Source organism: Melospiza georgiana, chromosome 6 (genome assembly GCF_028018845.1).
Source record: "Melospiza georgiana isolate bMelGeo1 chromosome 6, bMelGeo1.pri, whole genome shotgun sequence".
Classification (NCBI taxonomy): domain Eukaryota; kingdom Metazoa; phylum Chordata; class Aves; order Passeriformes; family Passerellidae; genus Melospiza; species Melospiza georgiana.
In genome coordinates, this window is record NC_080435.1 from 28,130,200 (window position 1) to 28,157,656 (window position 27,457).

At 43.7% G+C, this 27,457-nt stretch overlaps 1 protein-coding gene across 4 annotated transcripts in view; it reads right to left on the reverse strand.

Moving 5' to 3' along the window:
• The window catches only part of HIPK3 (homeodomain interacting protein kinase 3), a 69,153-nt gene extending 43,080 nt beyond the window's left edge, over nt 1–26,073 (reverse strand). For 3 of the 4 annotated variants that reach the window (XM_058026229.1, XM_058026227.1, XM_058026230.1), the window contains exons 1-2: nt 25,996–26,073; nt 9,687–10,779 (exon numbers count right to left, since the gene is read on the reverse strand). In XM_058026229.1, the coding sequence (XP_057882212.1) occupies nt 9,687–10,777 (1,091 nt within the window). In that variant the 5' untranslated portion in view covers nt 10,778–10,779; nt 25,996–26,073. Of the gene's footprint in view, nt 1–9,686; nt 10,780–25,376; nt 25,446–25,995 lie in introns of those variants that run through there. The other variant, XM_058026228.1, reaches the window with a different exon arrangement.
• Nucleotides 26,074–27,457: the final 1,384 nt, after the last annotated feature.

The window sequence follows — 27,457 nt, forward strand, 5'->3', positions numbered from 1 at the left end:
TGTGTGCTTTCCATTTAACAATACTTTCTTACTGGAAATTGTTGAAATAATTCAAGGCTATATGAAAACCAAAGCAGCCAGCAGCCATACCATATAATTTACAAATTACATCCCCCTGTTCTGCTTTCCAGCTCTTGTTACCAAAAATGCTGAGGCCCTTTGCTCTACTCCTAGCTACTTTTCCAGGGAGGTGAAGTGTCCAAAATCAGCTGCATCTCCACACAATGCTGGTCCAGAGAAAAGCAACAAAGCTGGTGAAGGACCTGGAACATAAATCCTATGAGGAGCAGCTGAGAGAGCTGGGAGGGTTTAGCCTGGAGAAGAGATGCAGGGGAGACATTGTATTCTTGAAGAATACTTCAAGGTGTTTCAACAAAATACGTGTAGACATAAAGCATAATTTATATTTTAAAACACAACTAGATCTTGGTTGGATAGCAAGCAGTGAAAGAGTGTGGAAATCAGGAACTCAAAAATTTAAACATTAACTGGGTTTCAAAAAAAAAGGCACGAAGAACAACATCCAAATACTATTAGTGTAAATATCCTGGCTTTTGGCAGCATATCTTTTTGGCAAGTATCAAGTACTAGTACTGATCTATGACCTACAGCACACCCTAACAGTTTTTCAGTTGATAAAACAACAGTAATATGCAGTTTAAAAGCTTCATGTAGTGTTGTATTTATACAAAAGCCTTGTACATAAGTGAAGTGGTGCCTGCAGTTTTTCAAAGAAGCCATGACTTGAACATGTTTGAAAGTTATCAGGGAACTAAGTTTTATTGAGAGAAAGTAACAAAAATAATGGTAAAATCTGTTTCACTTCAATTCCTGGAATCAATTTGGGGCAATTAAAATACATTTTAAATTCACACTAATTTTGAATCTTCAACATTTAAAAAGGTTTTGTGCATTGCACTTGAAACAAAGTGTACTCTTGTGAAAGATTTCATTGTGTGCTTTTAACATTTTGAATACCTAAAGATGCACTACAAGGGTAAGACCCTATCATTCTCAAAAGCATCCAAGAAAGCATTCAAATACTAATGAAAATTCAACAGCGCAATTCTGAAAAAAGGTAATCACATAAAGAGACGATATTTTGTGGGAGACTGCTGTGCTGTCCTGGGACAACTGAAACAACCTTGGTATTTACAAAGGGGGGAAATGTTCTTAAGGTAACATCATAGTCTCAAAATGCAACTGCTTGAACACCTTATCTGTGAAATGCTTTTGGCTTGTTTCTCCCAGCCCTCTAATCCCATTTCACTTTTTAGAAGCTGTTTTAACAGCCAAATAAAAAGAAAAAAAAACCTTGAAAACATTAGCTAGCACTGTAGGACCAATATTCAAATATACAGTGTAAAATTTAACAGTCCAGACATTTCAGGCCATTTATATTCATACAAACTTGAATTCTACTTAATTGCATCCCAAACAGTTATTTCTATCCTAGACACCAATACCACTTTCCAATCAGTGCCTGAAATTCACAAAAGGTCTCTTCTCTTGTCAGTGTTTTGGTTTTTAATCCCCTGGTATTTTTATTCCTGGTTTTGGTCTGACTCCACGTGAGTGTAAAACATGCTCACACATCCATTTGCACTCGCTCAAGCTGCTTGATTTTCCAGGTAACAGACTTCCAACACATCTGCTCCATCCTCCTCACTCCTGGAGGAAGCCATGGATGCAGAAGGAGCCTCCACCCACAGAACAGCTCTCCCCTATAGCCAAGGATGCCAGGTGCAGGAGCAGAGGCTTGGCTTTCCACCACCTTGATTCACATCTAGTCCTACCTGCTCCTACACCAGCAAAGCCATATTCTCACAGGAGCCCCACAGTGGGAGCCATTTGTCACCATATTTACAAATATTAGCATTTACAAATGGTAGCACTGCAGCTACCACTGATATTTTCTGCAAGTGAGTTATCTGATATAGCCACGCTCACGTACGAGGAACAGATCTTTGGGACTTAAATATCAGAGCAGTGAAAAAAAAAAAAGGATCACATTTCAGTAGATCTATTTTCATGTGTGAAAAATAAAAGCTGCTTCCCAAAACTTTAGCCGTGGCAAACAGGTCTATCATTCAAGCTCAGCAGAAATTAAATATAGCAAGAACCAAGAGCTCTTTTGCCTTGAAAATCATGAAAGAATTTCCCTTCTGTTAAACTGAAGCAACCTAAAGACTAAGAGAACCCTTATCTTAACTCTGATTCACATTGCTGCTCCAGCCATCATAATTAACTTGAAATCTGGGCTGACATTACTAGAATCTCCAGCAGGTATATGGTACCTTCAAATGCTCCATGTGTTATCCCAGTTTATGTTACTCAGAAAATCTCTAGCTCAGGAAAAAACCCAACATGAAGGCTGGATGGCATTTCATCCACTCCCATCCTCGTGATTCTCCTATGGATCTTCAGAGAAGATTAAAAAAAAAAAAAAACACTTGCAAAATAACAGCAACCCTGACACTCTTTTCTACGGAATTACAAAAAAAAAAAATCCCAAACATGAAACCAAAAAACCACACCATTACCAAAAAAATCTACTCTCGTTTTCTGCTTCTATGAACAGAGAATAATAAGGTATTAGAGACCACGTTATGTTGACTAGAAAATAATGAGAGAATTGAAAATGCATTTGTTATCAAACAGCTACATAAAAATGAAGTTATGATGAGTTAAGATTGCCACTCCTGGATGATACTCGTAATGGTTTTTGTTTGGCCCTATTAATCATGAAGTTTAAAACAGGAATTCAATAAAACAATTAATGAACAGTATGCAAAAAGTACAAACAAAGTCTTGCCAAATCAATAAAACAATTTGTTCACAGACACAAGCCACAAAGGCTTATCTTGACATTAAGTTCCGTTTGCGCCGATAAGGAAATCAACCAGCAGCCGCAGCTCTGCGACTTTAAAGAGGAGGGGGAAAAAAATTGTGAAGTGTCCCAATTCACTTGTAACAGCAATTCCTTACATTATCAGGACTCTCTTATATATACCCCTGACTGCAAGCATGCTCACAGCAGAGCAGCTGACTTTGAACAGGCTGACCTTGAGCAAGTCAACGACCTCAGCAGCATGTACTTCTGGCTTATTTCACTGCAGCAGCGAAACAGCCTCACCATCTATAGAAGTCTACCGTTCCTGGCCAGCACCCCTGACTATTTTAAGATATCCCAATACACTTCAGTGATGCACAGTTCAAAGTGATAGAATAACATCTGCTAGCATGTTGAAGTGGAAGTTGTTTACAGAGGCATTTTTAGCTTGTTCTCGCACCACGCTTCCCAAACTGACAGAAAAATCAATTGTTTAACAGGGCTTTGCTTCTCATTTAAACTTATCAACCCCAAAATTTAATAAACACTGAGCAAGAGTTCTAGGCATTGCGAAAAGAGAAAAAACACCGAGACACCCCACTCTAGATAAAGCCCATTTAGAAGCTTCAAGTATGCAACAGCAATGGGTGAACTTGTAAAGGCAGTTGCTTCCCGAGATGTCAGTTTTCACAGCTTCTCCCCTTGCTCACAGCTTTAAAGAAAAGCTGTATGAAGAGATATGTTTATTTGTAGGTAGGTTTTTAACTGCTATTTGAAACATACAGAAGTTGTATGCTGATCCAACCTTAGGGGAAGATAATAGTCTGCTGGGATGCGACGGTTGTGTCACTGAGCCGTAACAACCCATCCTGCTGACAAGCCCAACCTACAGAGAGAAAACATTCAATTTCCAAATCCCACTCCAGGGAGAGGCACTGTCACTCTGTGTTCCCAGGAGTCCCTGGAGTGACAAGGACCAAGTTACAAAGGCCGGGGAGAAAACAAGCCTCTCTGGGAATTCATGGCCATGAGAATATTTTTTTCTAATTTTGAAGGAATGCATGTAAGAAAGGAGAACAAGAAGTCAAGTATATTGCATAAAGTTGAGGGGAGAAAAAACCAGCATAAGCTGAGGGTGATTTATTCTGAAACTTAGCATGAAGCTGCAAAACTCATAAATAACAAGCTGTCCTGCTGCAACGGCCTCAGAGCACGCACAGAGCCCTTGCTGAGCCCAGCACAGGGGTAGTAATTAAACCACACAGCTCAACTACTTTATTCTCCTTCCAAAACCCTTTAAAACAGAAGGGCCCATATCAGACCAAATCGCTCTTTGAGCTGCAGCAGAACTGACTGGGCAAGTGAAAACAGCGTCATGACCACAGAACACAAATATTATCACTTTTCCTCTGTCCTCTCTGATCTTCATGGGAGAGGAGGGTAAGAGAAGGAGAGGGGAAAAGCCTGCTGTCAGCCACCAGGAATACATCCAACAGCGATTTTTCCATCTCTCTGAGCTCCATTGCAACACTATTGACATTTGGCATTTTGTCTGGAACGAGTCTGTTGATTAGGCACTACCCTTAGTTGGAAGGCTGGAGGGAGAATATCACTGTCCAGCTCTGGAATGGGGTGACTGCACTGAGTGCACCTACTCACATCACTTGCTTTTCCTTATGAGTGCACTGCTGAATACCCAGGATCGTATTTTACTGCTGTCACCAGCGGGGAACAGAAAAACATTTCTGAGCTAGGAGCATCTCTTACTAACCAGACACCTTCCATTCTGCCACACCACTGCAGCTGCCCAGCAGACTATGGGGTCCAGCTGGTGCCCAGTTTAATCTGGACATCATTTATATTGCTTCCCACTCGCTTTGTTTTCCCAATGAATCTGGCTATGCTAAACGACAGTTTGCCTGCAGATCCCTGGATGCCTAAAGGAACACCCTTTGGATGGGAAACCAATGGATTATGATGCCTCAGGTTTCAGCTTTTATATTTTCCAAATTCTGTGCTGCTTTAGTGGGTGGGTCTGGGCTTCACATTCAGGGATGGTGAGCTCTGTGCACAGAGCAGGGAGACAAAACAATTCCTGCTCCAGCTGGGCACCAAGGACAAATGATCCCAATCTCAGCCCCAGAGCACAAACCCCGTGGGCTGCAGAGAGAAAAACAGGCAGGGTGGGAGTGTCTGGGCTAAAGCTGGAATGGGACAATGAACTGCAAGGTGCAAATGGAGCAGAACTGATCCCAGGGAGAGAGCCCGGGAGCGCTCGTGCATTTTGGGGCCATTTTGGGTCATCTTGGGTGCAGCCCTGGCTGGGCTCTGGTGCTGCCCAAGGTGGATCCATGGAGGAGATGCTTTGAATCAATCCCTGCTTTATTCTGTAGCTCTGTCCAGCCTCTGCTCTAGGGCAGCCTGCACAAGGCATCATTTATCCTCAAAACACATTTTCAGTCAAGCTTCCAGCTGCACTCTACCAGCAATATAATCTGACACAGCACAAAGGTGATGATGTTTTCCTTGGAGACAGGAGGTGAAATAACCATGGAGGCAGCCACAGGGGCTGGTGCTGAGCCACTGTTGAACTCCTTTTGGGGGCTGTGCTGCAGGATCCTGCAATGAAGTAGCACACTCAATGGCTACTGTCAGATCCACAGTGCTACAGGGATTTGATGAATGATGAGTTTGGTAAGGATTACTGAAGACTCAATTTTCAAATCCCCTCAGGAAGGGAACCCAAATTAAATCAATACAAAGGTGATTCCCCTTGGAAAAAAAAACTGAGCAGTAATTCCCTGAAGAGTTCCCCCTGAGTGCCATATACTGAGAGGGCCACTGCTTCCCATGGCAACAGAAAGGAAAGAAGGAAAGTAACCTGGCTCCCTGACGCAGATGGACAGCAGCACCTTGACCATTTCACTCCACTCCTCTTGGACGCTACTGCTAATTGCAGACAGCCATTCTGAAGCCTCTCTTCTCATACCAGCTTTCCCAAATGCATCTCACCTCAAGAAAGAGCCAAAACAAGGAAAAATCACTTCCAGAGAGAAACACCATGCCCTGGGAGAACTTTCTGCCTTGCCAGATGAGCACAAGAGACCAGACTTAGAAACAGATGCTTTGATTCTCCTCCTCCACAGCCTGCACTGCTTTCCATTTGGGATGCAACACTCCCCTTCTCATGATTTGGGGCACAGTTGACCAAAAGGAGAGCAACACACTGCTCATACCATTTCCATAAATGACAAAAGCTTCATCACCTACGCTGCATGTAAGCGTATTTTCTTTTGAAAAAGTACACACTGCTTAGTTATTTACCTCCTTAGATCACTCATAAAAGGTCAGCAGTCTTAATGTGTGAGGCCAGAAGCAGAAAAGGGCTTCAAATACCAGATCTCTCTAGTCCACAGCTATTAAAATCCAGACCAGCATAAAAAGAGCATGTAAGCACAGACACTGCCTTTCAGGGAAAGAGCATTGAGAATAACATCTGATCTTTGAAACAAATAAAAAAAATAATCTCTGACTTCAGACAGCGAATTGTAGCTAGTATTTATTCATATCCATACTCAACAATTTCTAGCAATACAACAAAGAGGAGCTTCCCAAAAGGTAACAAAATGTCAAATCTATTTTTCATACTTCTTTTAACCATTTTCTTATTTTCTCTTTGCTTGTCAAAGCTGAAACAGAAACAGGAAAACATCAAGTCATTATCACTCCATACAGTCTGTGTCCATTTTTCTGCTTGCTTATACCCTTTTAAAATCCAGTTAGTCTCACGTGTTTAGGAGCTCTCCTCATACAAAAGTACCCTAATATTTCCAATTATCATTAGGTCACCTCTCCTGCTGCTATAGGCAAGGTAAGCCAGCCCATTATCCATTCACCTGGCTACATAATGTTCCCCTCTTTAAGTCCTAATCCTCTTATTACTCATTTTTCCAACTCATTACTCACTTCCTCTTACAGATGCAAAATAGTGAGACTAGAATTCAAAATAAACAGCTATTTTATTTATATAGGCTGTATATAAACAAAATAGGATTATTTATTTAATCCTGGACATTGAGGCATTCTCCATTCTCATGATCATTAGTTCACTCTGATCCCAGGAACAAAAAAACACAAGTAATGATCAGACCAGGGGAGAAAAAAAAAACAAAATAAAACCAAAAAGCACCACCAACAAACAACCTTTTCTCTTTACTCAGTTTTGTAAAACTTGTTTTGACATGTCACAGTCAAACAGGTCAAACCTGCACTATCACTCCCAGGCTCTTCTAATACAAAAAGCATTTAAGTACAGTTATATTTTATGTATAACTGCTCCTTATTTGATTGGCCAAAAGCACAACCTCTCTTAAAACAAATGACATCTCAAAACAAGATATTCTCTCAAGGCCCTTCAAATTCTTCTGTAAGACTTTTCAATTCAAATTTCCCCAGTTTCATCTATTTTAAAAGCTTTTAAAAGATTTTTTTAATCAAATCCCTATTTTCTGCTATTATTTGCACTAGTCTGGTGCTTCCAACGGAGCAAAAAGAAATTTTGAGGAACTTCCAGTCTACACAAAGCCAGTTTGAATCACACAACTGGTAGAGAACTACACGTCCATGATGAAATCCAGCATGTTGAAAACCTGTCCAGAAGTAAAAACTTCTGTTGAAAGTAATTTTGAAGTATAGTTGTTTGGTGGTTTGTTTTTTCAAAGTTATCTCAACCAATATTTAGATATTAAAAAAAAATTCAAGTAAATGGACCCTAACCATTTTTCTTCTTTTTATTTTCAAACATTTCTGACTTATATCCTACTTTATAGAAGAATTACAAAACTATACAAAACAAAGAATATGATCTACTGAAACCTGAATATTTACAAAGCACTTAAGCATAACTTAATAATTAGGAAATTTTAGGTGCACACACATATGAGCCGATATCATTCAAGAGCATTGAGGCAAGACAAGTATATGCACACACAAACCTTATCTTATTCTTGGGGGATGATATATTTGAATAAATACCCACAGGGAACTCCACTAAGTCACATTTGAGTGTAATGCAAGCATCCAAAATGCCAAGGAGTTGTACGTTGATCCTGCCAGCAATGGACCTGCCCAAACCCTTAAGTGTGCCAGAATTCTACTGAGAGCTGCAAAGCAACATCAAGCCAAGTAAAACACAACTACAGCTACTGCATTTTTATGTAGGGAACTAAAAAAACAACAATATCTTGCCTATTGAGGCATCTGAACCAGAAAAAAAATGCTGAAAGGAGTTAGCTGAGGCTGAAGTACTGCAATAGGACCACCCAGCCTGGCTGTCCCCAGTCTCCCCTCTGCTCTTGGGGAGAAAGGAGTGAAAAATGGCAATAGCTCACAATAATCTGTAATTGCTTCAATAATAAAAAAGCCAAAATAGGTAGGGAAACATTCTCAGACCTTGAGTATCTGCTGGATGCTGATTCTGCACAGACCAGCTCAAGGTGAGAAGACCTTTGCACTTGTCCAGAGCCTCTCAGAACTTCTGCCATCTTTGCAAACCTGGCCTGATTTGTCCTGACAGGCCCAAAACCAGAGTATCTTTTGATTTTACACAAAAATTTATCACAGCTTTTACACCAAAATTAACTCCCAACTTACTTAACTTTTCATTCCCTCTCACATATATTTTTGTATAATGTAAACATGCATCAATCCATAACATTTCCCAATTTAGTTTTCTGCTGATGAACTTCATGAAGTTTTTAAATCCTCTGCTGCAGTTTGCAATTAAGTAATAGAGAGTGCAGGTGATGAATTAGAATATTTTATGTGAGCACTGTACATGAAGTGTTCTTGTTTACAAGCTACAGTCAAAAAATAGATTCCTCTGGCATGAACTCCAATCACTAATTTCATCAAGCCTAGAATTGCAGTGCACAAGTTTTCCTTTCCAGCATGAATAGCTGTAAAATATTTAAAATTTTCTTCCAAGTACTCATTGTCCTAGTTTACTAGCTTCTTACTCAATCAGCAGATGGGCAATACACAGCACATACTACTGCCAGTGATGCAAAGCAGAACTGAAAGATCTTCAATCAAGACAAGTTTAGCTCATAAGGAAAACAAAAGGACTAAATATTGGTAATTTTTAAATGCCAGGCAGATTGGGTAACTATTCAAAGAAAGCTTAAAAAAAAAAACCAAACAAAGTATTGAAAACATACACCCATTTTCAGGCAAAAGTTAAATGCAACCATACACCAAAATCACTTTGAACACCCTTCTGGTATCACCCTAAACATTTAAGCATCGTATCACTCCCTAACTCCAGAAGTTTACTGAAGTCCACAGCTGCTGAAGGCACTCAGACAGAATGGAGTTTCTAAGAACTAGGGAAAATATTTACAAGTGCTGGAGAAAAACAGAGGCATTTACATAATCTTTGGCAACAGGATACAGAAACATGGCACTTCTAGGACACTGTCCAGCTGCTTACAGGAAAAAAAAATCCATCATGTTGGGAAGGCTGGAAAGACATCCCAAACAAGCAAGCGAAAGATAATTTTTTTTTTTTTCCTTTTAAACAGTCTCAGAGGTCTCAAAATAGCAGTAAGTGATGGCTTCAGAGAACAACACAAAACATACTTCCAGGAAAAAGACAAGACTATAAAAATATTCAAAGCAAGTATTCACATTCAAAATGGCAACCAACTACAGAACTCTCACATTCCTAGATGGTTTTATCTTTTCCAAACCATTACTAGTTACCTGGAGGAGCAATTATTTAAGCCACTGATTTTAAGAAATGCTAAAACCTTGTTCCATAACAGGTAAAAAAATCAAAGTATTAGACACCTACCTGTAATACCGAGATTGTAAATAAGTTGAACAAATAGTCTTTGATACATGGCTGGCAGACCCAAAGTCTATGACTTTGACCCGGTAAGGCTGCCGAACAGGATCCACCAACATAATGTTCTCTGGTTTGAGGTCAGCATGGATTAAACCCAGACTTTTGAGTTTTTTCAGTGCAGTGGCCACCTGTTGCAGAATAGGCCTTATTACTTTCAGTTGCAGAGGGCTGAATTTGTTTTGTTTCAGGAAGTCGTACAAGTTCTGTTCCAACATCTCAAAAACCAGGCAGGTGTGGTTACGATGCTGAAAGCATTCGTAGGCTCTCACAAAGTTAAACTCATCAGCATTCTCAGTGCTCAGCCTCGCTAAGATGCTCACTTCTATCTGCCCTTGGCGCACGTACGAAGGGTGATTCTTCAAGATTTTGATTGCCACGATCTCGTTCGTCCCCCTTTTCCAGCACTTGACCACTTGCCCAAAGGTCCCTCGTCCCAGGAAGTCGAGAACCTCGTAGGTGTTTTTCACGGAGCACAGCACCTCGTGCTGCACCAGCTGGTAATCCCCATCGCCGCCGGTGCCGCCCTGCTTGGAGGCGGCGGCCGTGGCCACCACCGTCACGGGGTTGGCCACGCCGCTCTGCAGCATGGCAGGCAGGATGGACAGCTCGTCAACGATCTGCATCGCGCTGCTCTGGTTCTCCAGCTCCTCGCTCTTACGCTTCAGCCCGCATCGCTGGGCTCCCTCCAGGAGATCCCCGCGGCTTCCCTGCGTCCCGGCCGCCTCCGGCTGCGGTTGCTGCGCCCACGCTGCCAACGCTGCTTTTGTAGCACCTGCAGTATTTTTTAAAGCAACGGCATTTGACTGCAACCAAAAGCTCTGTCCTCGAGGTCTATCAAATGGGTTTTTAGTCTGAAAGAAAGTACTAACCCTGTGGGGAGAAATTCCAAAGTTTTTACCATTCACATAGATTTGCGGGTAGGTTCTTTCGTGGTACACGCAACTGCTTGGTTCTAGTTTGAGTTTCTTCACACTACAAAAGGCACTTGACTGGGTTTGATAAACATATGGTGGATAGACCAAGACTTGTGAGGCCATACCTACAGGGGGAGAGGAAAAGAAAAAAACAAGTGAAAATTGTGCGCATTCCCAAGCTTTCCAGCAGCTGCTACTTCTAAAAGAAAAATCAGGACACAATTATGTTCTCCAAATGAGCTGGTCTAAAGTTGTTTTATATTAAGTTTCTTCTGGCAGAACAAGGCCCTCACACTTTGCCAGTGCCCACAGGAGGACTTTAGCAGCAGCAGGTTCCTGCAGTTAAGTGCTTGAGCTGGTTGCACAGGACTGAGACAGGCTGCAGCACAGCACTGCATGGCATTTTTCAAACAGGGGTCCTACCTTTGTGCTGTTAAATTCAACTTTCATTTAAAACCTCCCACCACTTCTACACACAAAAGCAGCACAGTGCTCAGTAACACAACTGGAAAACCAATTCAGATGTCCAACGACGACAGCAAAAAATAATTCAGGAGTTGATAATTGTGAGTCAATGCTACCTGTTCCACAAGGAATCTAACCTATTCACTGTAAACACCAGCAAGCTTCTGAGAACAGACAACTGTCACAACGGCCACAGACCAAAGAATTTCACTGGGACGAAAATGAAAGTGATCAAGCCATGTGATGGGGCCCAAAATAGCTCAGGGGGCATGGGTATGTACACATAAACAACGACAAGGTTCCAGTAACTTACATGTACAGTAACCTAATCCATTCACCAAAGGCAGGTGCTTTCCTTGAGCTCTACTCCAACCCGCTGCAGAAATTCCTGTATCAGTGACAGAGCCATGGGGCTAGAGGCACTGAATTTACCTTCCAGGTGTCCTCTATGCACTGACCCAGTGTCCCCTTCCAGACCCGTCAAACACCAGCCTTAAACGGTCTTGTAGTTAAGCTAAATACTAAGGAAAAGGCTCTGGATGGACCCCAGAGGGACTACAAGGTGTCAGGGAAATTATGGTTTATACCAGTCTGATCAGCTCCCAGAGACAAATTCAATACAATAATACCTTAATTAGATCACTTAATCGTACCAAGTACATGAAAATTCTGGTAATAGGTATTTAAATTGCAGATGAGTCACATAAAACTTGAGCTAGACATTGCAGTGACTCTGATCAAATGAAAACTAACCAAAAGCACAGCATAATTATTCTGAAGCTGTGACTTGATTTATGCAAATGAACATTTAGATATCTTAAGAGCAATTAAAATAATCATACAAACACCTCAGTTTAGAATCCTCTAATGGATTTTGTCCCAGCTGCAGAAGAAAACTTCAAAGCCTTCTCCTTCCCAAAGCTGTTTTCTCAGAGCCAGACGATGTAGAAAGCTGGAGACAGCTAGGAAACAGCTGGGCTCTTCTGCCACCAAACATGATGGGACTGCCACTGGCCTCCTGCTCCACACCAAGGATTTAACACTAACTATTAACCTCAAAACACAGGAAAAAATTCCTCAAGCTCTTGACTTTTCACTTAAATAATGTGCCCCATTACAAGGTGCATAAACATTACTGTTGACTAGGAGATCTATCATAATTATATTTAAATAAATCACGTATCCTGATCATATTATTTAGAAATCCAAAATTCAGACCTCACTGACTGCCCCAGAAAACACATACATGCAAGCCCCTCTGGAGCTTCCAGTGGCACCTGCACAGCTCAAGCCAAGCCCAACCTTCTATCAGCACCTTACTATTCCTCCAGTTCTGACAGGACTCAAATATCAGACCTGCCAAAGACACTAAAATATCAAAATAATCCTTGGGGGTTTTCTTCTTAAAACCTTTCAGAGGTTCCCACTACAAAATACTCTGCCTGCTTGTTCATCGCAATCCCCTTACTTTTTGACACATGTGTGCTTGAAACAAGATATTCAAACTCAAAAACCATTTACACTTCAAAGCAAAGAAACTTCTCAAGGACACACTAGTGTGTTATCCCAGTTTGCTGACAGGGGGGTTCAGATGACCAGAATCACTTTCCTGACAGACAAACCCAAATGCTGGGCAGGAACAAGTCCCATGCACCTCCAGGCAGGAGGGACTGAGGACACCTGGCCCACAGGTGACAACCTGGCCAAGCTGCAGCAGCCCCAGCAGGTCAGTCTGCCCTGGATCTACCTAACAGCAAAAATCCCGCTCCACTGAACTTCTGGAGAAGACATTTTCCTGTGGAAGCAGGTCACCAAAGCTGAGGGCACCTAATGATGATGATAAGTACTTTGAAAAAGCTACACTGAAATTAAGGATGGTTTTGGAAGACAGGACAGTCCAGCACGAGGAGAACCAGAGGGACCAGAGGTTCACTCAAATCCTCACCTGAGCCTGTGAGGACCACTGGCATGTAAAAATGTGTAAATTTTCTAGAGCTCTTGCTGCTCAAACCAGTCCAGAAGGTCTGGAGGAACACAACCCCAGCTTTTTCTTCAATACTAACTTCAGCTGGATAAGAAAAACTAGACTATCATCTTTTGGGGTTAGTGTGTTTCTTACAGGACTAACTCCACGACCCTGAACTCCAACCACACTAACAGCTCTGTTCACAGATAAGAAGTGTTTACTGAGTTATTACAAGAACATTTTTACCAACTCAAAAAAAAAAAAAAAAAAAAAAAGAAAATTGACCATTAAATGGAACAGATAACATACCCTGGAACAGCCTTTGATACAATCAGCACAGACTAAACTAATAAAATAAAATTTTACTCCACACAAAAACAGACTTGTACAATCATCATATTTTTTACCTTCCCCTAAACACTTCTTCACAACTCCCATCATTTTGCTGGTCTTTTTCTAAACACACACTTCTAGATGCCAATGTCATTTGGAGAAGCTACAGTATCTTCACATAAGCAGTGAATCCTGTGAAACAGGCACATAAAACTCTGCAGCATCCTACACCTGACACTTCTTAAAGACCTGCGCCACACACTCATAGTGTTCAGAAGACATTTCAGACAGAAGCACACTCTACCCAACCTATATGCAATGAAACCCATCAGAACAGCATGGAGCTATCCAATACAAGCAGCTGCTGGAGGCCTTTGAGAAGCTAAGTTGATAAACAGAACTGACTTCCCCCCAAACAGATGAAAACAAACCCCCACAGACAGCAAAGCTGCACAAAAAACCTTGAAGAGAAAGGGAAAATACCACAACACCCTCTACTGTAACAGCACTGCTGTGTTTTAAGGGATTTTTGTTGGTTTGGGGTTGTGGATTTTTTTGTGGTTGAGGATGGTTTGGTTTTTTGGTTCTGTTTTTCTTACTGGGTTGATTTGTTTGTGGAGTTCAGAAGCTTTTTTTTAAACTATTTTGAGGTATTTGGATTACAATACAATCCTATGGATAGCAGCTACACCTGAAAGAATAGACTTACTGTGTTGCAGGTTTTTTGTTGCCTTTTTTTTTTTTAAACCAGGACTCCCAGCAAAAGAAAAAAATACACAGCACATTTTCACCTAGCAGAGAGTGGATTTTTCTTTTCCCCTGCCACAAAACATTTCACTGAGTTCATACATCCTTCTGCATACTTGTTAGTGAGACTGTTTCTGCTTCCTCATACAAACTGAAGCAGGTCAGACTGCACCTACATTAAACAGCCCAGCTGCAGAAAAAGAGAGGGATCTGTAGAGCCAAACAAACGGTGCTGAAAGAAAGAAAAAAAATCATCTGTGCTCATTTCAGGGAGGTTACTCGAGCCTGAACACACATAAGGAGCTGGTGCACATCTCCCAGTTAAATTTAATTTAAAATAAAAACCGAATTGGGCACTGCAAGACCCCCCCCAGGATGCAAACCAAAGCATCAGAAGGTCTGAAAAGTGCAATTTCCAGGTGACAGTACCACAGGCAGCCCTGGAGTAACTCCCCACTTGACTTTCGGTTTTAGTCCATGTAGTCCATTGCTCCACACCTATTTTTAAAGTCCTCTTCTCCTTCACTGAGTGCAAAGCAAGTGTAACCACTTCAGCACAGGCAGTGGCACACACAAACTGAATTTGGCTCTGGAGTTCTGCAGCTTGTATTCTCCAACTGGAGGCTGCTGCATCCCACCTTACTGCTAGGGAATAGTTCAGGGAAGAGTTTTGGGTTCTGTTACCACCTCTAGAAAGGCTTCCTTCAAAGGAACCAGTCCTCTTAGTTTGAAGCAGAGAGAGCTGGGAAAATCTGGCTCGTTAAACATAAAGCTATACAAAACATGAGACTTCTGACCAGAGTTAAGGCTGTGAATTCTGGGCTTCTGAAAAAAGTACGAGCAAAGTAACAAAGCAAATATATTTCAACTAAATAAATTCGTTGTTTATTCCTTTAAATAAATTAACAAGTGGATTTTCACAAAGTAATGTCAGCAGACAGGAGGCACTTCAGTTTTTCCCCCCACAACCAAACTTCTCTGTACAGAAACTGAGCAGGGAACCAGGCAGATGCACCTCTGGTTAACACCTTGCTAATGTTCACCTAGGTGTAACAATGCTCTCTACTTCTCCAAATTACATCTGCAGCCTTCTGGGGCTAGGCAAACTCAGCAGCACGACCCACCTGGCACACTGTGACAACCTGGAGCAGCACAGGCTGTTCCAGGCCTGAGCACCATTAATAATTAACTGTACAATGACATTTCCACATGGCTGAGTTGGGGGGGAAGTGTGGCAAAATAACTGGTTAATAACTGCAGGGGAGCTCAGGAGAAACTGCCACAGTGCTCTCCTAATTTGTCTGTGAAATGCACAGCTCCTGCCCCCAGCACTGCAATCACCCTGCTGCTCCTGGTGTAGTAAATTCCCAGCAGCCAGAGGCAGCTGCCTAATAACAGAGTTAAACTTTAACCCAAGAAAACTTGTTTTCCAACTTCTTTCAGGCCTCCGTGGGCAAAAACCAGCTCCAAAACTCTCACATCCTTCTCACAGGGGAGCTGGGCATCAAGGGAGGCTTTCTAAACACTAAGTAACTTCTAGCAAACGCACAATTGGAGCAGTGGCACTTATGAAATGTTTTGTTTACATCATGCATCACTTTGGAAACACTGCAAGGATACGAACTGTCATTTTTTCCAGGTAAAACAATTGTTCTTTTCATATTAGGTGCCACCCAACTTCTCAAGTTATTCAGCAAGTACAAAGCTGAAATAGTTGCCCTCTCTTTCAGCACAGATGAAAGTTCATTACCAGTAGTAGCAGCACCTCTACGTTATTGTTTATTTTGGATAGGTAGCTGAACAAGCTGTACTGATGCAAGTACTTTCATACCCCATGATCTGTTCACCCTGAGGAATTCCCTCACTCCAGCTGGACAATTAATAACAAAGCACTGGCAATTGAGGTTTCATGCAATTTATAAAGGAAAACATGTCCACAGAGAGTGCAAAGTGTCCAGAAACACAAGCCCAGGGAGTCCCAACCCTCTGGCCACCTCAAAACCAGCTCTGTGACCCACAGAAGGGAGAGAGCAGAGCAAAGAAGAAAGCACTGAGGTATTCCAGGTAATTTGTGCCCTATAAACGCTTTCCTCAATGACAGAGGGAATTCTGCACACACACTGCCCCACAGAGAACCAGGAGATGCACGAGCAGCTGATGATATCTCACCAAAGAAACCAACACCCAGCTCTGGGGCAGCAACCAGAGATGCAATTCCACGAAATTGCAAAAGAAATCATTACCATTCTTGACTAAAAAATGTATTCCAGAGCTCAGGGATGCTGGCTCATCATTCACCAGGAGCATTCAGCTGAGCCAACACAGCCTTTGCCCCACATGAAACCTCCATCCAGGCTGAAAGGCCAAAGGTTGGCTCCAAGTTTTAGTGGGAAGCAAAGGATACAATGATCCAATTCTGCCCTCGTAGGATTTAGTTACCAACCACCCAAAAAAATGTTACAGCGCTGGTTAAGGTCTGTGCAACAGCAGAGATATTTTTAATCAGACACCACCAATGTTGCACTGATAGCAGAAATTGAAAACACCAGTTGGTTTAAGTGTCATACAAACCAGTCTCAATTGCAGCATTGTCTCCATCCTTGGAAACAGGACTGACGCCATCCACTGAGCACAAACATATTTTACATAAAATATCAGAGTGAACTGCTGTGACTCAATGCTGCCATAGCACCAGCAGCAGCACTCAGGAACACAATTGCTTTATTCATATTTTCCACCAATATCAAAAGCTAAACCTTGTGATACCAATATGACTGCAATCACAGCTAAAAAGATAAATGAACCAGTACTGGAAGCATTTCTTTTTCTTCTGGGCAAGCTGGAAAGCAGGCACAAGCAGTGCAGCCTTGGCTACCAGCCCCAGGGAGAAACATGCCCTCCACATCAGAATGTGCCACCATCAACATAAACAGCACAATTCAACCAGCCAGGGCTTCACCAGCCTAATCTCTTCTTTTACAAGACTAATTATTTTTGAACCTGGAAACAGCAGGCACTCTCAAATAAAAGTCTCTGACAGTGGGGATTAGGAGAGCCCACACCTTCTGCAGGACAGAAGTGCTGGAGGATCCATCCAAACCATTCCTGTCTGCCACCCTCCAATGCAGCAGGAGGGCCAAGGCAAGCAGAGAGGCGGGGCACTTCTTCCACTGCCACCTTCCCTAAAGCAGAAATAAAATTTGATAGAGAGGATTAGTCCAAACTGCATGTTGGCATGTCACATGTTCAAATGCCACTGTACTTTAAAAAAAAAAATTCCTTCTTAGTCCTTTCTTATTTCCAGTCATTTTATTTTTGTGCAATTGCTCAATTTTGCATTTTTTAGAATGCTGGCCATTTGTTAGAACTAGAAATGGATCAACTGATCTAAGCAATTTATTTTGGAATTTCATTTTAAAATAGCTCTAGACAAAAGCAGCTCCTGTAAGAATATACATTTAGAAGTTTGCTGCCACTTCACAGAAGGTAAGGCAGCACATCTGCATGCAAAGGAACTCTACTTACATAGAGTTCATCAAGTCCTCTCAATTACTCAATGAGGAGGAAACTCATCCAAAATTACCTTTCTTCCTCTCAGGAAAAAAGATTTTCACCTGGACAAAAACAAGCAACAAAAACCAAAGCAAACAAAACATCCCAAACAACAACAATCCAAAATTCCTGTTCTCCCCACAGGACCTGCATATTAATTCTGCAGCAGCACACACACAAAAAACCTGTCGAGCTCATTGAACTGACATGCAATGCAAAAATTTGCAAATCAGGCTCTCCTGTAGCAAGGAGGTGAATACAACTTTCCTACACATTGAGAACCACTTGGTAGAAGCAATAGTTGAGTTAAAACTTTGCCCAAATACATGGAAAAATCAGTCCCTCTTCCAAGAAGACCAACAAGAATGTCAATATCAAGTGGTTACTGAGTTGTGAAGACAACACACCTAGAGCACATTCAACTTCCTCTGCAACCAAAATGCCAGAGTAAATAAGAACATTAGCCTTTATTTGTTTTAAAACTGACTTAACTGCAGCACAAAAAGATCAATCAAGGTAAGTGTGTGGGATTAGATGCCTTGATTATTTTTCAGTTTTCAGGTCAGTTGCCCCAGCTACATCTAGTAACAACTCTCAAACATATACAGACTGAGGTAAACACACAGACACACAATAAGCAGGAAGGTATTTTTAAACATACACAAAAAAAAAAAAAAAAACTTTTGAAGTCCCAGTATTTTTCCCATAATAGAAGTTTGTTATTTAAAAGTGGTTTCAATATTCTGCTTTTATATAGCAGGTGTTTTTCTTTCCTTGTGAGCAACACCATCATGAAAATAGCATTAGTTGCTTGCAGAAAACAGTTGTATAAATTTGACATGGCATTTACTGTAGAACAGTAAAAAAAATAGAGGGGAAAGGTGTTTACCCCTTCTTTCAGCTTTCTAAGGATGCAGAGAAGCAGTATTTCCTACAGATAAATATCAGTGCACTAGAAATCCATTCTTTCTCACAGAAGGATCAGTCTTAGGTCCTACTGAATCAGTAACTGTAATAACCCATATTATAATGCAAGGGCAAGAAATGTCTCCCTCTCCCCTGTGCAAAGAAACTTCCTGATTTAACTACACAGAAAGCACAGGCAAAGAAAGATTATATGCAGCATACAACCCACTACCTGGGGACATAATAATACTGCTAAATGTGCATACATTTTTTTCTCTGTTGTATTCCCTTCCATGTTTAATAATCTTTCCACTTTAGCATAAATAAACCTTTAACAGCCACTCTTGTTTTAACCTTGAGGAGAATGTTTAGACACCTCTGTGACAGAGTTTTTAAAACACATCTAGTCTCAAGCAGCATTCGTCACAAAGAGCTCCCAAAGCATTTCTTGGCAACACTTCCCACCATGGCCTCCTCTTGCTGGGCTCAGAGCTGACACGTGCAAAGGAAGAAGCCATAGGGAAAAGTTATTAAAATCAGTCTTTATGAAAAACAATCTGCTCCTATCAGGCTGAATACCAACTAATTCTGCAAATCACAAAATAAGTTGGTATTAAAGGGAAAAAAGTTCTTGGTCTCCTCTTTCTCCTCTGAGGAGCAAATCTGGTTCCTTCTGAAGGGCTTCACAACATCTCAAACACCAAAATTCCCACACTTAACAGATTGAAATGCTGAAAAATAAGGATTACCTGAGTACCTCTTCTAGCCACATGCAATCCCTAATAATCTTCAAAGAGAAGCTGTGGAAAAAAACTTCTCAACTGAACACACAGACTGCAGACAAACAACCAAGTCCAACAGTTAAAAAGAAAAAAAAAGGGAAGAATTGAAAGGAAAGGGGTAAGAAGTAGCAGATGACCAAAGTTTCTAAGAAAAACTCAAGAAGGAAGATGTTGATAAAACAATGATGGACATCAACAGCTTCAGTCAAAACAGGCAGAAAGGCATCTTACAAGAAACAACTACAAATCCTCCTGGAAATTGTGTAAGGCCCACCAATTGTGCCAACACAGAAAAAAAATGCGCACCATAGGAAAGAGGGGAAAAATTAATATATTTTACTTAAACCAGTGGAATCTGGTAAAAAAAAAAAAAAAAAAAAAAAAAAAAAAAAAAAAGCTATGTCAACTTTTAATGCTGACAAAGGACCAAAACAAAACAGCAAAACAGTAAACATGTTGAGACTGTGGAAACACAAGAGAAGAACCATTTATTCTATCTACACATGAAAAAGTAAATTACTTTTGCAAAAGTGAATTAAAGCTTTAGAAATAAATGTGTATATGAACACTTTTTATGGATACCTGGTATTAGTGGTTATTCATGTCCTCCAAAGGGAACTTAGATCACCAGTAAGAAAAACTTCTTTTCCTTCCTTACAGAACTTTCTAATGATTATGAGTTGAGGCCCTTTTCTCTCTGCATTTTTGTCTTGACAGGTGAACCTTCTCGTGCAGCCCTTGATGGGGGCATGCATTAGAGGTCCCTGCACCAGATGGTTTCAGCCTATTCCAGCAGGAGCAGGGAGAGGTTCAGGTGTCAGCTGGCAGGCAGGGAGCAGGCCTGCAGGGATCTGGCCACGCTAATAAAAGCAGCAAACATCTCTGCAATGAGGACACTGCAGCCCCACACAAAGCACAGCTGCACCACTCATTGCAGCCCCAGCTCTCCTGGCTCTTTCTCCTGCCCAGGGACCAGTTCTGCCATCTCAAGGCGAGGAGATCCACTTCCCTCTCACAGCTCAGAGCCATGGAAAACTAGAGAAAACCCCTGAAACAACCCAAAACCTGTTTTCTCAGGCACTGGTGGCTGCTTACCCCAAGGCAAGCGAACAACCAAGCCAAGCTTGGTGATAGAAATCTTGCCTCACCCAGTAATTTAAGTTCCTTGGAGGTTTTAGTGTCCTGGTGACACAAAGAGCAGCTGCAGGACAGTGGAGTGTGGTGACCCAGAGCAGCCTCCAGAACACAGGAGAGAACAAGACCCACTCAGAACAGTGGATTATGAAATCCAACAGGCTGGAGAAGTGGCCATGGGCATCTCCAAAACCTCCTCTTTTCAGGGTGTTTATGGGACTCAGCACAGGTATCAGGAGTTGAGCTTTCCTGCCCAGAAGTTTTCCAGGACTACATGTATCCAGCAAGTGATCACACAAATAAAAGCTGACTTTTTACATTAAAAATGTTATTTGTGCTTCATTTGTAGTGCGCTTTAAAAAGCACTAAAACGTCTTCTAGAGTTGTTACATTATTTCAGCAAGAATGGAAAGCATGAGTTTAAGATTACTGATGTTAAAGATAGCTTTTTTGATGGGAGTGCCCCTCCTAACATGCAAAAAGAGTTCTCTGTATGTAAGAATCCAATTCCTTTTTTAATATTGAGAGTTGCTGTAGCTTTGATCATCCTAAAAGATAGGAAAATACTTCTTATGTCTATTTTGTCTTTGGATGTTTGACTGCATTTTCTTTTATTCCTCTGTTTTGGAACTTGAACTTTGCATTTTCCTGTTATAGCCAAATACTGTAGAGCATATGAGAGCTGGATAAAAGGGGAAAAAAGGATTATATTCCTTACTTACTAAAAGGAATGATTTCCTAATCTTTTTGTACTGTATGTTATGCTTTTAGAAAAAGTTTATACAATGCTGGAATTAATAAATATGTACAGTTAATATTCAGAGAGTTATTTTGAAATTACACTGACTCCAAGCCTCAGCATAAGGAAAAAAACACAACTAAACTATTTGAGTCTACTTGTTTAAAAAACACTTGTTATTTGGCTCTTCTTCCTTTTCCAAGCCCAACTGCTAAACCAGAGATTGTGAAAAAGTTACCCACTATCAAAAATGCAGTATTAAAATGCTATATGGAAAAGTGATATACAATGAAAAAAATACTACAAAGCTTTACAAATATTATCCCTAAACTGCATCTAAAACCAAGACTCACACCAACTCCTGTCATCTTTTTCAATATTCACTATATTGAAATAAAACAACTGAAGAACTGGGGAGAAGAAGCTAACCTATAAGAAATACATTATCAAATATAAAATCCACCTTCACAGTTACATGATGCTGTTCCCCTGCTCACCTGTCACTCAAAGCACAGCAACTCTGAAGAAAAAGTTATAATTTCTTTAAAATTCTGTATAAGAGGTAGAAGCTCTAAATTAAAACACTCTCTAAAGGGGGGGTAGGGGAAGCCAAGACCAGGTAACAGGATTTTCCAGGCTTTATCCTTCATTATAGGTTATTTCAGGTTAAACAGAGGGTGCTCAGTGCCTGCAGAAGTCAGGAAAGGTAACCCATTACTAACCCATATCATAGCATCAGTTATTTCAGGCTGCTTTAAATTGAGTTAAATGGTCATTTCAGGTGCACTGCACTCCCAGCATGGTCTGCAACACGTTCAGTGCTCATCCTCACTCCTTTCCCCATGTCTCATGTTGTGCTCAGCCCAGTCACAATTCTGAAGCACAGTTTCAGACACCTGAAGTCCCATCCTATACTCATGATCTATTAAAATTAATTATTTTCTTTCAAGACCTATTAAAAGTAATTCATTGTTTTCCAAGATCTTGTAAATACCAACTAATTCTGCAAATTACAAAAGAAGTTGGTATTAAAAGGAAAGAGGAGATCTTTTCTTTCAAGATCCATTAAAAGTAATTAATTATTTTCTACTCTACCTCTGATTGTCAGTGAAGGGATGACAAGAAATAGAATATTTCAGTGACTTGGGAACTTGGAAAACACAAAATGGTACAAACAAGCTTTTTTGAAGTCTGAAAGGCAGATGCTATTTCACAAAACCCAACAGCCAACTCGTGACAGAGGAATGTTGGTGGCACCACCATGACACTTCCACATTCCTTCTTCCCTCAGCCAAGGATCACCAGGTGATTACCAGGCCTGCTCTCCCCAGCTTGTACTTCTGGCAGTCACAGCACTTTCATTCAGCTCTAATGCCTCTGCAGATCAGATGAAATCATTTCATATATTCAGACAAGCTGAGGCTGATCTAATAAAAAAATGTAGGAAGGCCTCTCTGTCCTCTGCTTTACTCCCTAAAGTTCTGTGCAGAAAGCAGCACAGTAAAAAAAGAAATAGAGGGGAAAGGTGTTTAGCCCTCCTTTCAGCTTTCTAAGGATGTAGAGAAGCAGTATTTCCTACAGGTAAATATCTGGTGCACTAGAAATACATTCTGTCTCACAGAAGGATCAGCCTTCTGCCTCCTAATGAATCAGATCGGGTGAAATAATTTATATATTCAGAAAAGCTGAGGATGATCTAATAAAAAATGCAGGAAGGCCTCTCTGTCCTCTGCTTTTCTCCCTAAAGTTCTGTGCAGAAAGCAGCACAGAAAAAAAAAAATAGAGGGGAAAGGTGTTTACCCCTTCTTTCAGCTTTCTACGGACATAGAGAAGCAGTATTTCCTACAGGTAAATATCTAGTGCAGTGTAACACTAGAAATCCATTCTCTCTCACAGAAGGATCAGCCTTCTGCCTCCTAATGAATCAGATCAGATGAAATAATTTCATATATTCAGAAAAGCTGAGGCTGATCTAATAAAAGAATATAGGAAGGCCTCTCTGTTCTCTGCTTTACTCCCCAAAGTTCTGTGCAGAAAGCAGCACTGTGTGCAGGAACTGTTCTGTAAGTGCCACGACACCCCACACTGCAACAGCGAAATTTAGCTCCACTAAAAGCAGTTTCTCCTCCTGTATTTAACATCCCTCCAAAATACATGTCCAGCCTCAAATGACAGTGCTGTTCCCGTGCCCAACGCTGCTTTTCTCCCCCCTCACACACAAGAAAGGCAACCACAAAATTCCCGTTCCAAAAGGCACCGCTTTGTCAAAAGGGCCTTTGTTGCCGTGATCAGCACGCTGGCAAAAGGGAAAATACAAGAAAGAGATCCTATAGAGAGGTAAAAAGAAAACTGCTCTGAAAACAGGAAGTGTGCAGTCCCTTCAGAGAGGGGTACACACACCTCAACCCGTGAGCTTGGGGAAACACAGCCTGACATTCCTACACCTCTGCACTGGGCTTTCCACAGGAATTCAGTACAGTTAATTCTGTTCCACCCAGGGGCTGGTGAGCTGACCAACCCTCTGCCTCTGAAAATGCTGCTGAGCCTCCCATCCCCTTCCACAGACAGATGCCATCAACCCCACAGATGCTTTTGGAAAAAAAAAAAAATCACCGAATTGTTTTGAAGCAACTGCTGCAAACTGTAGGACACAAGGAGAAAAGCAGCGCATGCAAATAAATTCTGGTGGTTTTTTATCAGTTAGTTCTGAAAGATGAGTTGCAAGCTCAGCCTCCCTCCCCACACCCTGTCTTTGTCTCTGCTATCTTGTTATGCAGGAGCCTGTCTCATTTCCCTGTTTCCACAGGTAGTTGTTTGAAAGAGACGAGGGAGGAAACACGCAAACACACACACACACACAAAAGAAAGAAAAAAAAAAAAAAAAAAAGAAACAAAGGAAAATTCACAAGCGCCGCAGAGACCCCAGGGCAGGGGCAGCTTCCCGAGCAATTTTTCAATGTAACTTTATTCCAGCTCATGGAACCCATCCAATTCCACACCGCCCCCAAGCCCGGAGAGCCACGCACCACCACCACCGCAGTCGGAACCGGAACACCCGGCCAAATTTATCTACTGAAAAAAAAATTCATAAATTAATTTCCAAGCACGAGCGGTGCCACACCCTAGCAGAGAAGCCCCCAGGAAGAAGAGGAGGCAGCGAAAAGTCCGAGGGCTCCCAGCATGTGCTACCATAAAAGGTCCGCAGATAAAGCCGCCCCACGGCTCCAGCGGGATCGGTTTTCCCCCGGTAAGCCTGCGTTAACACTTTGCTCTATTTATTTGCCATCTCACCACGCCGCTTCGTAATACAGTATTGACCTATTTTCCAGGTGCTTAATTAATCTCTCCGCTGGCTGCCACGCTTGTTAGGCAGCTACTGTGTGTATTTTAAACTTTAGTTTATAGAAAGCTCTAGCAAATTAAGTCTGTTACGGAATTATTATGTCAGTCCTCAGAGTTCATCCCAGCTTTCCTACTTAGTGCGACATCAATCAGAGCCTAAACTTTTTGCAAACGATGTCATGGGGAGGTAATACCGGGCAGAAAGTAAATAATCACAGAAACATGCATTGTTATCAACAACTACAGCTTCAACTAATGTAATCGTCGCTCATAGTAACATACTTTCCCACAATTTCAAAACGCTGAAATAAACAAGGCGATACGCAAGTAGGGAGATGTGAAACACACAAACAGGAAGATGCAAAAACATCAGAGCGCCACATAATTTCTGGCAAGTCAAGCCCCGGAGTGCCAAAAACTAAGTTAACAAAGAAACAAACAATCGCAGTTTCTGACATTTTAAGTCAGATGCAACAGTTAGTAACAAAAGTATAACCTCAAAAGAAAGCTCTTTATTATATACGTGTAAGCACATAGCATTGACGATCGAGGGCTCGATCTAAATAAAAATAATTTTTACACACTCATCACAATTTCCTACAGCGTTAACCACATGCAAACGCACCTGCCAGCTTTACAATTGATACCACGACGAATCCAGAACAAACCCCGCACAATCCCTGCCGCAACCATTACGGCAAAGCCTCCGGCACACAAACCCCTCCGCTTTCACAGAGCCCGTTCTTGGGAACTGACCAAATTTTAAAGCGTCCACTTCCTTTCCAGTTGCTGTTAGCGATGCCGGCCCCGGGCACCATTTGCCGCCCCAGCCTCCCCCCCGCGCGTGTCTCTGCTCGGGGCTCAAGGCCGAGGGTCGCGTCCCGCCGGGACTGCCAGGAGCAGCCGCGCCGGCGGCCGAGCAGCACCGGGGCGGGAGGAGCCGCGGCCGCGCCCCGGGACCCCCCGCAGCCCGCCCGGCCCCGGCGCTCCATACAAGGCACGGCAGGAGGCGGCGCGCCCGGAGCGGAGCGGGGCAGCGCCGGCAGCGGGCGAGGGGCGGCCACACCTCCCCCGCCGGGCGGCGCCGGCCTCGCCCGGCACCCGGGGCGGCTCCGGGAGGGCGCCGGGCCGCGCCGCGGAACGGGAAACTTCGGGGACGCGGCGGGGCGGGCGCCGTCGAGGGCAGCGGGAAGGGGAAGCGGTGCTGCCCGCTCGCCGCCGCCGCGCTCGGCCAGGCCGGCGGCGCTACCCCGGGCAGGGGGGTCGGGTGTGCCGCGGAGCCCCCCGCGGGCAGGGCGCGATCGCCGCCGGCGGAGGCAGAGGCAGCGCCGCTCTCCGCCCGCGGGGCCGGCCCCGCTCGCCGCCGGCCGCTCACCTTCACGGGTCGGGCCGCGCTGGCGTCCGCGCTGGAGCTGCCGCCGCCGCCCTGGGCATGTCCGGGAGCGCTCCGGGAAGCGCCGCTCCGGCCGGGCTCAGCCGCTCAGCCCCGCCGCTGCTGCTGGCGCCGCCGCCTCGGCCGCTGCCATCTTGTCCTGGCGGCTGCGAGGGAAGAGCCCCGGCTCAGCCCGCTCGACAGACCGGGCCTCCGCCTCATCTTCCCGGGGAGGGACCCAACCCGCCCCCGGCCGCCGCCTCCTCCGCCTCCGCCTCCTCCCGCCTCCGCCCTGCCCGCGGCGGCCTAGCGGCGCCCGCCGCCGCCCATCGCCCCGGAGCGGCGGCCGCGGCCCCGCCGAGCGCTGCGGAGGGGGCGCCGGCCGAGCCCCGCTCCGGCGCGCCCCGGCCCCCGCCCAGCCCGCGGGGCGCAGCCTGCGGGGCGCTCCCGCCGCCTCCCGCTCCGCTCCGCCCGGCCCGGCCCGGCCCGCCGTCAGCGCCCCCGCCCGGCCCCGCCGCGCAACGCAGCCGCCGCCGCCGCCCCGCGCCCGCCCGGAGCGCCATGCACGGCCCGGCCCCGCTGCCGCTCCTCTCCTGCCCTCCCGCACCGACCGGCCGGGGCTGCTGGGCCATCACCGCCCATGGCAGCAGCTCGGCGGCGGAGCCCCCTCAGCGCCAGCTGATGGTCCCCCCGGGAAGTCACCCCTGGGAGGACAACTCGGGATACTCCTGCAGCGAACTCCCCCTGGGAGGACAAGTTGAGATGCTCCTACCCCGAACTCTCGTGACGGTCCCCCTGGAAGTCCTGGGAGGACGAGTTGAAATGCTCCTACCGCGAACTCGCCTCCCTGCCCTCCCCGGTCTGTCACTACCTGGAGGAAGGCAGCCTGGTGCTTTGTGGGGGCTCTGCCAGGGGCACGTGTAAAACTCCCAAATCCTCCGGTGCTGGCCATCCCGATCACCGCAACCCGAATCGGTGAGCTCTCCCTGCCAGATCCCAGCTAGCTGCCAACTCCCGTAACACTCATTCACACACACTCAACGTGCATAACGATGAGCAAACTGGTGCCAGGAAAAAGGCCTGGCTCTCAGGACCTGGAGCTTAGAAGATGACAAGGTGAGAATGAATTTACCAACTCCTAACTCATTTAAATGAGTGGTAAGACAAAGAGCCTTCCCCAGCCAGCCCTGGAAACAAGTGTGAAGCACCAACCTTCCAGATCTGGTCTGGCATCCTTCCCTGGCTCGCAGTCCTTGCCACGCTAGCCCGAGCCCGTCAGACACACCACCAGCTTGAGAGCAAGCAGGACAGAGGAAATGTATTGCCCAGTTTGCATTCAGCATTTTGCCTTGCTCAACTCTTCACAAAATAACAGGATACACCCCCAGTAGCAACATGTCCCTAATATTATACATCACTTAAATATTAGTGGTTTGTAGGACTGGTCAGCTTCTCTGCAAACAGC